At 44.7% G+C, this 14,251-nt stretch overlaps 1 protein-coding gene across 7 annotated transcripts in view; it reads left to right on the forward strand.

The window, feature by feature from the left end:
- Positions 1 to 9,902, forward strand: part of pax3b (paired box 3b) — a 29,807-nt gene extending 19,905 nt beyond the window's left edge. For 3 of the 7 annotated variants that reach the window (XM_047392524.1, XM_047392525.1, XM_047392526.1), the window contains exons 8-9: positions 116 to 400; positions 4,425 to 7,061. In XM_047392524.1, the coding sequence (XP_047248480.1) occupies positions 116 to 400; positions 4,425 to 4,442 (303 nt within the window). In that variant the 3' untranslated portion in view covers positions 4,443 to 7,061. Of the gene's footprint in view, positions 1 to 115; positions 401 to 4,424; positions 7,062 to 9,838 lie in introns of those variants that run through there. The other 4 variants (XM_047392521.1, XM_047392523.1, XM_047392527.1 and 1 more) reach the window with 2 other exon arrangements.
- Positions 9,903 to 14,251: the final 4,349 nt, after the last annotated feature.

Here is a 14,251-nt window from a genome sequence, read left to right on the forward strand (position 1 = left end):
CCATGCTTGGACACAGCAAATAGATATAGTTAGTGTATCATAAACATTAAAACAGAAAAAACACAAAGACATGTTTTTTACATCTCACTGTCATAATTTTTTCTCCTTGAATCAGGTGATGGGTCTGCTGAACCCAGGCGGTGTGCCACACCAGCCCCAAAGCGACTATGCCATCTCCCCCCTGACAGGCGGCCTCGAGCCCCCTGCCGGCATGGCCGCCAGCTGCAGCCAGCGCATGGACCACATCAAGGGCCTGGAGGGTCTCTCCAGTGTTCCCTCCATGTCAGCACTGCCCTCCCTACCCAGCTCCCAGTCTTACTGCACCCCGTCCTACAGCTCACCAGGCTACACAGTTGACCATGTCGCGTCCTACCAGTACGGCCAGTACGGACAAAGTAAGGTCAATAAACATCCCTTTTTTTTATTTTCTCCTTCGATTTATAAACCTTGAAATCTACACTTCAAAATTCAAATAAACAGTACACAGAGCCATTAAAATGTTTTCTTCTACATTTATATGTTCAAAAATCGTCAAGTGAAAAACAGACGCAAACAAACTTTCAAAGATTTTTACATTTCTGATCATAAATCATCTCACCGCCTTGCTAAAGTACTGATCCCCCTTTAACTTTTTCACATTTTCTTATGTTACAAACACAAACTTTATTGTATTTTATTAAGACTTTATGTGATAAACCAACACAAAGTAGTGCATACTTGCAAAGAAGAAAAATGAAACATGGTTTTAAAAATCTCTTAACTTGAAAATCTGAAATTATTCATTTAGTAATTAGTAAATAATGATTACTAATTGACTTATTTGGTAGCACTGGTGACTTTAATTGCATATTTTATCTAAAGCTTATATTACCACATAGTGCTGCACAATATATTGAATTGCAATTGTCATCACAATATCAATGTTTGTAATATTGCAATTACAAAGGACTGTCTGGATGCAATATTTGGTAGGATATCATATATGAAGTGCCATGCATTCACGTTCTGCATGCCAGTAATAAATGAGGCCAGTTGGTTGGTCTCTAAGTGACCTTGATGCCCACACCAGATGCATAACTTTAGTGGCTACAATGCTAAAGCTCACAGGAAGTGGCAGGGAAATTGTAATGATAGAAAAGTAAGACAATTCAGGAACATATGGGCTAATTATATTTCTCTGTTGCAATATTTAGAAACAGAAACAGTTCTAAAAAATCACAAATTCTAATATCCTAAATCTTAAATCTGCAGATTGTAAACACAGAAGCACTTTTTTTTCATTTTGGCCCTGTAGGTACCTAGACTATAGAAACTGTGTAAAAAGATCAATGAGAAATAACTGCTGCTTCAAGCTACACCTTTTCAGTCACTCTTAGTCTGTGTTTGATGATTGGATTGTTTCGTCTTTCTTATTTTTGTGGCAATTGACTGAAATAAATGAAATCAAATATTTAGGGGTATCAGTAAAAGTGGGATGAGTAAAAATGGAAATTTAACAACTAAATTTAAATTCACTCAGATTGACCTCAGCGTTCTTTCTGTCCATATTGACTGCATACTGTATATATAGTGTAACCTAGTGTTGTGGAGATGTAGTTACTGTTGAGACAGAAGCTAAATAGGACTAAAGATAAAGTGTAAGCAATGTTAAATTGCTAGATGTATGGATTAACGTTTAATCTGACCTGGTATTTTAGACCACTGAGAGCTGCAATGAACAGCAGGTTTTATAATGACGTCTTATGGTTGTGGAGCCAACATAAATCGATAAACTTGTGACATTATACTTATCTCAGTGGTCAGGAAACAGAACCATTTAGTAAGTTATTTGTGTTTTTAATCAGCGCTGCTCTTTACTTGTTTTCTGCTGGAAGCTGCAGACCAGCTTCAGTCATTTCCAGAGTGTGATCATCAGCCTCTCAGGTCTAATGTCTCCAACCTATGCGCTGGTTGAAAGAGGCACCGTCCCCCTTCTTCCACCTTGTCATGTGCTCTCAAGTGTTGGGGTTAATTGTGCAGAGCTGATTCAATCTACGCTGTAAATGTCCCAGCGCCAATACTGAGCTCCACACTCGGTTACACGGCAGCGTCAGCTCCCATCAGGGTGAAAGCGGGGCTGCAGCCTGTCTGCTGGCCCCCCTCAGAGTGTTTGCCCTCAGAGAGTACCTGCAGCCAGAGGCTCCCTCACATCACATTACGCATATGTTTAAGGACTCAAATCAACTTCAAACAAGTCTCCGTCTAACTTCGGAGGACAACGTCACTCTCCGTCATAGCATGATTACAGCGACCGGCGTTTCTAATTGTGGTCCACAGGGGGTTGGCCAATCAGGTTCATCCACTGACCCCACAGCAACCTCAAGAGAACTGAGACCATCAAAGAGAGTGGATGTGGCTCAGAGAGCTTGCCTCCGCCTGCCTCCATGTGGCTGCAGGTATCAAATGAATATCTAACTTAATATCCAAGAGCAGCAAATGTCTAATGAAATATCTCGGTCAGATATCTTAATGTGGACAGAAGAAAGAGAGCGAGAGTGTGGCACTGTGTGCATATAGGACAGCACATGCACTCACACACTTCTCAACAGCGTTACAAGGCTGAACGGTCCATCTTGATGTGATTAATCAGTGCGGCTGGATAGCTGGTGTACGGTTGGGTTTGGAGCTGCAAAGGAAAAGGTTCTTTCTGGGCGTGGACAGATCCTAATAGCCTCTGGCAGGACAACTATTGGAAACAGGTGCTGTTACTGAGGTCAGCTGGGGAAGCAGTGCTGCACAGCGCTGCTCCGGGTTCCAATACTGCGTAAGAAACTGGACCATAACTTAGCTCTCACCGGACTGCCTCATGGAAAGTGCAACAGCGATCCATGAAACATTCATTTGTTTTTATTCAGGGAATGTCGCTGTTTGCGAAGAGATGCTGCCAGGCTTTGCTCCACAGACTTTGCAAAGGTTACCTTCCTGCAAGGGCAGCTTGAAGGAAATGTTCTGCTCTTAATCTGTGAAGCTGTGAGGGCAGGTGAAATTTTCACAAAGCCCTGACCATTATTTAGCCCTTCCCTACCTCAGAGAATCAATATAGTGAAGGATTTTGAATTAGAGGCGATGAATTGAGACGTTTGACTGTCTAGCTTGTCCATCATATTTTATGAATTTTAATAAATCAATCAATTTGTGCCCCCTAAAATCTTAATACATATCTTAGCAATTAGACAAAGCTCAATGAAAGTAGATTAAGTTATTTTTGAACATAACTGTTCAATTCTTGCCACATGACCTCAACAGTATTTAGGTCTGGACTTTGACTGGGCCATTTTAACACACATCTTTAGCTCCATGATCTTTCCATCTGAACTGCTTCCCTGTCCTAGCTGAAGAAAAAACATCCCCATAGCATGATGCTGCCGCTGCATGTTCCACCAGGTGTTGTTCAGGCTGATGTACAGGGTTACTTTTCTGCCATTAATGCATGCAGGCCGAAAGATACAGTTTTGGTATCAAATGACCAGAGCACCATTTTCCACATGTTTTACTGTTTCCCCTTCAAGGCTTTAGATCAACAGCAACAGGACTTCTTCTAGTGTTCTTTTAACAGTGACTTTCTTCTTTCCACTAATTCATGAAGGCCAGATTTTTGAAATGCATGACTAATAGTTGTCTTGTCAACAGATTTTTCCACCTGAACTGTGAATCTCTGCAGCTCATCTAGAGTTACCACAAACTTCTCGGCTGCTTCTCTGATTAATAATCTTCTTGCCCTACCTGTGAGTTTAGCTGCACGGCATTTTCCTTGATAGGTCTGCAGTTGAGCCATACTTGTTCCGTTCTAGGTGATGGATTTAAAGAGCGCGCTGGGAAAAATGTTTCAAGCTGCTTTAAAGTTCACTAGTATTTTACTCCTGACCCATCTGCTTTGTTTCTTGATCTTCATGATGCTGTCAGTTGTTTAAAGTCTAGTATGACTGCATGTATCACTGTTTTTAATAATTAGGTGAGCTCTGGAGACCATTTTCACTGGATTTTATCTATTTATATTATCATAATGGATACAAAGACAGGCCTCTCTTTTCACTTTTCCTATAGAGTCCTATTAAAATACGTTGAAGTTTGTGGTTGTAACATGACAAAACATGGAGAAGTCTAAACGGTGTGAATACTTTCCGCAAGGCACTGTAGGACCAGCCTTAGTCCTGTGTGTTGTCTATTTTTCCCACTTCTTCACACTTCTTCCATCCCCCTGCCCTGACCTTCCTCTCCAGATCACAGTTGTCAGACGCTATGCTAACAACAGCCATATGTCAGCAGAACTGAAACACATGCCCACAATTTATAGCAGCCATATATCTCTTTTATCATCTTTCCACCTAATAGTTCCTTCGCACAGGGAATACTTTAACATTTGTTTTGTCCATTCTCTTTCACAGGTGCCCTTCCTTATTTGAGGCCTGAGATCACCTAATCAGCAGCTTCGCAGAGGGACACGCAGATGTCTGTGTACAGTGACTGAAAAGCCTTAATGTTTGGACCAAAAACTGCTTCCCTTTATTAGGACACATTCCCTGCTGCAGGAGCTCCTATGTGGAGGGACACACTAATTTAAAAAAAAAACATAAAAGAAGGGATTATAAAATGGGTTATTAGAGCAAAGACTACAAACTGATAGTAGACATTCCTGCATCTGCCACAGAGAGGCACTTTCCACTGACATTAGCAGTGATCCCAAACTCTCTGCCTGTGGCGTCTTTGGAAAGACCCCAAACCTGACTCTGTATGGCAGGGTACTTTTACTGCCAACCTCCGATGGGAAACGTTTACATACCTGAGCGTCGCATAATCACATGTAAAATTCCACATATATCCAAATTAACCCCTCCCCCCAGTTGTAGTAGAAAAAGAAAGGCGCTTGGTTGATTTTTGTTACATTCACTCATTTGAGATGTCCACACCCCACACGGTGAGAAATTCCAGAGAGACAGAAAACAAACACAAGCTAATGAATCTGGGTCTTTTTTTTTTTTTTACTGTATCAGACACCTTAATGTACGCTCCAGCTGTGCTACAGGCAAAGTTCATTCAAACATTCCTCCTCCCCCAACTCTGTCTCTCCACGTCTCCGCTTCCCTCCGTCCCTCTGTCTTCCTGGTGTTTTTGGACGCCAAGGCGAAGATCCCGGCCTTTTGTAGTTTTTCTGAGCAACTCAGAGGAGGTCAAAGGTTGACTTTGGAGAAAGTGACAGATGAGAGGGCTGGTAGTGGAGGGTGGCAGAAAAGTAGCTTTAAAGAAGTGTGGGGAGGGATGGGGGGGGGACAAGCAAGATCGATCACAGTGTGAAAGAAAACCTTTAAGGATCCCTTCTTGCCTAGAGAAAGCCAACGGGTCACAAGTCACGACTGAAGGACATTTGAGAAACAGAAAGAGTTTAAGACCGAATGCAGCCATTTGCCCATCTGACTGAAAGTGCAATATCACATATCTTAGAGCCAACCTCCCACTAAAAACTGTTTGAAAACAAATACATACATAAGATATGTGTCTGGAAATATTAGGAAACACTTTGGATTCAATCCCTGGATCAGATTTTGGACACATTTTTGGGTCCTAAACAAATAGGAAACACTGCTAACACTGAGGGAAACATTTCAAAAAGGACAAAGGGATAAAATGGAAGAAAGACAAAGCCAAACCTCTACATTTTAGTACTTTGTGTTGCTTGGGTCCTTTTTGTTCCCTTTCAGTTTGCAAAAGCAAGACATGCTGATGAGGTTTCTGATGCATAAAGTACAAAGTTTCAATTCACTCGTCATGGGTGTTATGTAGGATTCATTTTGGGCAGTAAAACTCTTCACAAGAACCAGGTTCACAACTTATTTGAATTATTTGAATTATAACAACATACTGACCTGTCCAGGGTGTACCCTGCCTCTCGCCCATAGACTGCTGGAGAAAGGCACCAGCTTCCCCGCGACCAACTATGGAATAAGTGGTAGAAAATGACTGACTGACTGATAACAACATACTTACCAGCCATTAGCTAGTTCCAGCCATTATCCTGGCTGGTTTTTGAAGGCTCTTCTAATCAGAAATGGTAGAACTCATTTAAGATGGCTGGTTTTAAGCTCTCAAGCACACTACGTACATACTCCATTAGGTTAAGGTCAGGACAATTCCACAAGGATTATATTTGCTACCTTTATTCTAAACCAGATGGGATGTTTTTAAGATTGTCGCCTTGTTGGAACACCCATCTGTTTCCAACTATCAACCATTTAGCTGTTCAGGTGAAGGACAGCTGAATAATTCTCGGGTAGCTGTCTTTAATCATTATTCCACCCAATTTGTGCAATTCACTAGTAACAGTCCCTCAGCATGATCACACCACCACCATGCTTTATATGTGAAATGGTTTTCTTGAAGACTGAAAGCCTCACCTTTACTCCTCCAAAAATATCACCTGTCGTTGTGATCTAATAGCTACCTACCAAGTGAAGCTACACAGCTAAATGTTCCAATAGGACGATGATCCCAAACACACATCAAAATGGGTTTTGTAATAGATGATGCAGGTTAGCATGACATTTCTATTGAATATCCTGTTGAAAATGACAGGACAATAGAGCAATAGAGCATGCCCCTGAAAAGCAACCAAGTTAAATGAAATCTACCATTCCTTCTAAGGAGAGTGGCCAAATGTTCAGCCACATGTATGCAAGGAGCTTGCTGATGGATACAAATAGCGTGTGGTTTCAAAACCAGAAAAAATTCAAACTTTACGAGCCCAATTCTTGTTTTAAACATGATTTGAAGTTTTTTGATTATTCCTCCCCGAGAAAGTATGACTCAGCTGCATCATTGTCCGACGGAGTGACGGCTACAAAAGAACTTCACCCATAAATCCTCCAGAAGCGTTCTTGTTTTTGTCCATCAGTCTGCACAGACTACAGCAGCCCTTTCAGTCCCTTCATATATATTTTTTTGTATTACTTGACAAAGCGATGTGATGTCAAGTCATGTGTACAAGCGCATTATCATTGCTATTTATAATAAAAGAAAACCCCTGGAAATAGCTGGTGTTTTGGTCGTTTTTGCCATCTGCTCAGCCATTGCTGCTAAATGGGCTCTTTGTGTTTATTCTTTGGCTGCAGCTTGAGAAGAAAAAAGGAGAGCGAGTGATTCTCCTGTAAAGCACACTCTGTGTACTTTTGAAGGAGGCTCTTGAGAAGCCTCCAAACCAAAATAGGTGCAGAATCACCAGACATTAGATTTGACACTGAACACAGCAGGCTTCTCATCTGCTGACATCTGCATTTGTGTTTATTAATAACCCTCCCCCCCCCCCCCCCCCCCCCCTCCCCCATGCTTACTGTAACAAACTAACTTTTGTTTAACAGCCTCTTGATGCAGAAAGTGAGCCTTGAAGCGTATTGTACAAACAGCCAGCACGCTCTGAAAGCCTCCAAAACCCATGCACGATGCTTACATCCACAGGGCCCCCTCTGTGTGTGTGTGTTTGTGCTTCACATGTTTTCATACATTCTTTTCACTTATAGTGTTGTTTCTGTGAGTGCATGTGTTCATGCAGCCTGAGGGTGTTGAGCCTAATTATAACATTCTTCTGATTAATCGTGTCTGCTCGCCGACCGGCCGGCCTCAGAGGGGTGGCACCGCCGTGTACAGCTCGTGCAGCACGACCACACACTCTATAAATAAGGTCTGAGTCAATAACAACGCCGAGGATCACTCATAGTCTTGTCAGCTCTGTTTGCTGAGCCTGAGTAATTCAGCCAATGTGAGAACACTAAGGCACACAAACACACACTGGAAAAGCACAAGCAGCGGCGGTCAAATCAGTGTACTCAAACACTCCACAAGACACACACACACACACACACACACACACACACACACACACACACACACACTGTTTGCTTTCTTAATCAGTCCATACCATTAAAGATGAAGACAAATCGCACCTGTAGGGTTCCTAAACTGAGCCATTATTTTTATTAATGAACACTTCCCTGCACTGAGAAGCCCATTATTTCATTAATACACCCCCAGGTGTAGTTCTAAGGAACTATTTTAACGACATCTTAAACTGCCACGTAATGATAAACATTTTAGACAGAAATCCAAATTAAACAAGCTAATTTTCCCTTTAATCATATTTTCATAATATTTTTAAACAACATGCCTTATGTCCCAACTGCTGTTTAGTACATTGCTGTCTGTTTTTTAGGCTTTGTTATAATAAAAAATAATTTAAAAAAAGTCAAAGTTGGCAAACTCTATGAGCTGTTTTCTGTTTCCAGTGTATTAAAAAGTTGATTGATTTAATTTGTCCCAGTCTGAGTCTGTACTGAGACAAACAAACACAGACACATATGTAGGCACCTGTTCTAACCATGTGTTAGAAGCCTCTCAATAAATTGTTCTCAGAACCATAATCTCATAATGACAAAACACTGAAAAACACAACCTTTTATTTGAGTTCATTTTATTCAGTTGGGAAGCAACCCCAGGTTGAGAATAATAGTTTATGCTAAAGGCACAGTTATTGGTACCCCTGCTGCAGAGTAATTTTGTGACTGAAGCATACAAAGAAAGTGATCTTTGACTATTTTTTTTTGGAACATCTCTGTAGATCACCCAGACTCCTGGGTTGTTTCGTTATCCTGTTGAAATACCCGGAGGAAAATACATTTTGCGTTTACTGGTAGATCCCACCAGGTTACTTAATGTCACCAGGTATTTGAAAGAGTTTAAGCACTGGAACAGAAACAAGCCCAAAGTATAATAGATCCTCCACCATGCTTAACAGTGGACATGAGGGGATTTTTCATATATCTTTTGGTTCACAGCAAACCCAGCTGGAGTATTTATTGCCTGAAAATGTAATCTTACAGCAAAGAGAGTTCTAGTTAAAATTCCAGCAGAGTTTAACAAACTCCACATGTTTAAATTTGTGATAGTAGGACACAGAAGACCCCAAGATGCCATGCTCTGCTGCAGTTCTCCAGCAGTGAACTTTGGAGATTTTTCCCCTCCCCCAACCATTGTTCTCAAACCCTGATATACTTAGAAAATACAGTAGAAATTAAAACAAAAAATGCTTCAAAACACAACTGTTTTTGCCACTCATTAACTGTACTAAATAAAAGACAAATACTTTTTCTTTAACTAACAGATTTTTGGCATCTTGGGAACCCTGAAACAATTATTTAGAGTAAATTATCATTATATTTGAAACGAGAAATCTAATACACTCTTTATTGTTTTTGTTCTCACCCAGCCAGATAGTCTGGAAAACTCTCTCTGCCCCATTGGATCGTGTGATCCAGTATTTCACATCACAGACAGCCCCGGGTTAAAGAATTTGTTTTTTCCCTCTGTGTTGTGATCCGACATGACCTGCTAGTTGACCTGCTAGTTGAGGTTAGCAGCTGCTTCTGTCATTCTGTCCATGTTGGATGTGTGTGAAGACTACATCTGATGGTCCATGTTTCTCCACCATACATTTCTGACCAGCTGGTGTTTGCGCGGTCCCTCTCTGTATGCGTGGATTTGGCCCAGATGTTCTGGTCTCCTTTATGAGTTCAAAGACATGCTGGGTACTATAAACTTCTGATAGCAATTCTCACATTTATATGGGGAGTTCATAACCATGCACCCTCCTCTTAAAGTGACAATATGATTAAAATATAATTATAACATACATAATTAATTTATTTTCATGTTCTGCATTTGTTATACATAAGCTTAATGGACCTTTTCCTATCCTTATTTAATTGTTACCCTTGTCCCTTGTTGAACCATCCTTCCTGTTCTTTCTATGCACCAGGTGGAAGGAAATATGGAGGTACGTACCCAAGCTTTACTCCTACAACCCTGACACCCCCCTGCGTTCACACACTCTGTCATCACAGGTCCTGGCTGCTGTTGACCTGAGCACTAACACATGCTGGGGACAACTTAACCCCTGGACCTCCAGACAGAAAAACAGATTGACAGAGAAGAGGGAAGGCATCCGAGGAGGAGGAGGAGAAGGAGGAGGAGGAGGAGGAGGAGGAGGAGGGAACAGGCGGAGTACATGATGCTTGGGCAGAATCTGTGAACTGGTATCCATATTATTTTGTGATTTCTTTAAAATGTCTAATTTCTTGTCTTGCACCCATATAAATCCTCTATTTGTATTGTCGTCTAAATATTGTACAAGCCAAATATTTTAGTTTTCCTAAATTGGCTTTTCAATATCCGATCAGAAGTTTTTTTTTCTGGTTTGTACACTTCCATAAATGTTTATGATTATTATTTGATTGAAAGTATCCTATAATTTTTTGCTTTTTTTAAGCGTGTCCTGTCTGGCAGAGTAGCACTCAGAATTGTTGTCTGGGTGCCAAGAAAAAGCCCAACAGATTTACTTTCACAAGTGGAGCGTTACAGCAAATGCTTTAGAGCTCTGCTTGATATTTATAAAAAAACAAACTTTATTAGAAACTGCTTAGGAACTATTTCAATTGTTACAGACAAGGAGACAGAAATGAAAAGGAAAAAAATAAGAAGCGCAAAAGAGAGAGAGGTGGGAAAAAAAGGAAAAGGGGAGAGAAGGAGAAAAGACTGGAGGAAAGAAGGAAGGATGAAGAGAATACAAGATAACACCCTGCTTGCTTCTACACCTACATAAACGTTCATATTAACAGCTTTTTTACCAAAAAGTGCACGGTACTTATGAATGCAAGATGCATTTAGTGGTAAATGCAGCTCAGTATAGAACATTTGTGTATCTGTTAACACCTGAATCTAAACACCTGTGGGCCTGAGTGTGGGCATGCTTGTGTATACAAGGTTTCCCCATAAAAATATGCAATAGCGGATGTGAGGAGCCACAGACCTGCCCCTCTGGACCTGGGACAGATACGGAGGAGATCCGAGACACAGACGTCCAAAGGCCCTCCACAGCACAGGATCCCCAGAAGAACCACCGCCGGGACTCTGCAACCCCCCCAGAGAAGAGGAGGGGAACCACTCAGCAGCCACGGTGCAGAAACCCCATGGAGCTTGCAGTGACAAGCCCACAGGTCCTGCCGGCAGCCGTCTATGCCCGAGCAGATCCAGCCATGGACCCAGAGACCTGAGACCCCAAAGGGGCAACCAGCCCCCGGATCCAGGAGGTGGTACCCTTCCCTCCGGGGGTGGAGACAGGCAGACTCCCCAGCACCTGAACCTGGTCTGGGCTAGCCCAGGCTCGTGCCTGATCCTGAGCAACTCAGGCCCAGACCCTGACCCCCCGCCCCGCCCCGAACCCAGTCCCCAACGACCCCCATCCTCATCCGGAGAGGGGGCCATTTACAAAAGAGAGGTCTACATGATCCAAACTAGCTCGCCAACCAGAGCCGCCAGAGAATGAAATAGTCCCAACCCCCCCAATGAATTCTGATCCTAATCCCATGAGCCCCCCACCCCCAATGAACCCCAATATGAACCCCAACCAGGACACAGATATCAAACACAGGCCCCTGAACCCAAATGCCATGAATCCCCCTCACAGCACATGGGCACACCCCCACAGGTGAGCTGACGAAGCGTTACCCACACAGCGCAAGCTCCACACACAGCCCCGCTCCAAGCACCCCAGCCGCGTCCTGCCCCCACCACACAGCGCGCCGCAACGGCACAATAAGGGCCCCGTGCAACGCTACCCCAGGCCCTGCCAACAAGCGCAACAGGGCAGACACCATCGAGCACCGCGCCCACAACAGAACCCCCGACCCCACATCAAGACAGGACAAACTCACCCGGCAAGAAGTCCCTGGTCAGCAGCAAGCACTCGGGGCCGGCGTCTCCCACTACGTCCCCACAACCACACAGACACACCACATCATTGCCACTAGCCCAGGGAGAAACATTATACAGCTCAGCCGATCCAAATGCCAGTGACCCCACATCTAAGAAGAGGACACAATCCTCCCCACCCCACACGCGGCCACCCCCCCACACCATCATCTAGCCCGCCACCTTGATCTCCCCCGGACACAACAGCCAGCAGAGCAGCACACCGCCAAGCCCGCCTAACCATTTGGTCAGTGCCAGAGTGTCTTAGTTGTACAATAAAATTGGGGCACAGGCTGCCATGGGACCGGAGAGATGAAAAACCCATGCAGGACTCAAATGATGCACCTGCACCCCAAGGCCCTACATGAGTGGTAGTGTGATGGAGTGTGTGGAGGGAGATGTCCGGGGATTGGGAGGAAAGGACTGGGGGGCAAAATGGTCTCCCAGGGAGCCAGCTCCCCAGCTGACCCCAGTAGACACCACCGTTCGCCTAGTTCCAACAAATGATGGAGGCACAGGCACGTCCATCAGGCAAACCCCCAGGGCCAGCCAGGCAGTCAAGCAGACCTCGCAATGCACCACCACGCCCACCACTGTCCCAGGGGAAAGATGCCAGCCCAGCAAGCCAAATGGCACCATAGAAAGGCCACAGCATGCAAAGGAAAGAGGCTGCACTCCCCCCCGATACACAGAACCACCAACATCCATGCCAGCCAAGCAAAAATGACAGAGCCAAGCCCAGCCACGGTTCCCACCTGAGCCAACGCTACAGCAACACCACACATCCTTCCATACATCGGTAAGGGCACGGTGAAGACCACCAACCCCAAGCACACGCCACCTACCAGGAACCACCCTATAGACAAGCAAACCCCACCTCAGTATAAGGCCGAGGAGCCCGATGCAACCGCCAAGCCCAGCGACGCCTGCCTTGCAGCACCCACACTTGGAGGCCATAGTCACAGCGCACAGGACCACCGCCCCAACACCCCAGCACGCCATACAGTGGAGGACAGAACACAGCAAATAGCACACAAAGCAAATGCCATGCACAAAGCCCACACCGTGCAAATGTGCCCCCACCAACCATCCAAGAACAAATCCCCCACAAAAGTGCACCCCCGCAAATAGATGACACACAGCATCCAGGTCCAAGAACATGCCCGACACCCATACCCTTGCCAGAGGTAGCCCCACGAGAAAACCCACACCGAAGCCCACGAAAGGCAAAGAACCCACAGAGCCAAAACCAAAAAACCAAGAGACCAGTCGACACTGAGATCAACCCAGGCCAGCCCGCCCGCCCGCCCAAACTATGCAGACCCCTCCGACCCCTCTCCCCCAGACAGAACCGGGACTGGCATCAGGAACCGGAACCCAGAAAAGGAACCAGAATCCGAACCAGAACCACCCAGGTCCAAACGATGCCCATCCACACCGAAGGCCAACCACCCACCTTCACCCCAGAAGAAAACCTACACCCACCACAACATTCAAACAACTCCTAGAACACATAAGACATTAGACATCCAGGTTGACTCCGCCCCACCCCCTCCCACAGAACTTTCGCCCCACCAGCAGAATGCACTCCTTGAAGGAGAGAGCACCTGCCATGAGATGGTACCTACCCACCAGTTTAGGAGGCCCCTATGCCGACCGAAGGCCCCCGCGTCGATGCCGGGTGCCAGAGAATGCGCCAACCAAAAACCCCGGTGACATACCTGCCCGGACCCAAGCCCCCCTGGCCCAGGACCCCAGCCCGGGGGCGACACGCCCCAGGTACCCAGAGTGCCCAAGACCACCCCAGACCCAACAAGAGCAGCACAGCCACCGGGCCAGTAACCTATGTCCGTCGGCACAGGCTCCCCAAAAGCATCGCATGCAGCCACCAGATGCCACGCCTCGAGAGCCACCAATAACCACGTACTATGAAGCAGAACAACAGACATGGAGGAGGGAGGAAAACGGAGAAACCAGCAAAGAAAAATGAAAACCAAACAGCTCATATATACAGGGAGAGAGTGAAGAGAAAGGCAGGGCAAGCAAGTGAATATGAGAAACAGCTGAGACCAATGAAGGCCGAGGGAATTGAGGGAGAGAAGAGTAATGAGTAGAATGAGAGCAGAGAAAGAGAAACAAGAAAGGATATCTAACAAAATAATACTACCAAAATGTACATAAACACTAAAGTAAACCAGGAGGTAAAACATAAAAGAATGAACTGTGTTTTTAGACATCTATACAAGGATTGGAGGACGCAGTACTGTTTTAATATGGCTGCACACGAAGTGAAGCTGCATGTAAGCTAACTTGGTGTTAGCTTGCAGTTCGATGACAAAATGACCATTCTGTGCGCACACTGCAGACAACCAAGAAAAAAACATCACAACTGACTTCTATGTGAATTGTTGTTTGTTGAGTG

This window comes from Girardinichthys multiradiatus, chromosome 18, assembly GCF_021462225.1.
Source record: "Girardinichthys multiradiatus isolate DD_20200921_A chromosome 18, DD_fGirMul_XY1, whole genome shotgun sequence".
NCBI lineage: Eukaryota > Metazoa > Chordata > Actinopteri > Cyprinodontiformes > Goodeidae > Girardinichthys > Girardinichthys multiradiatus.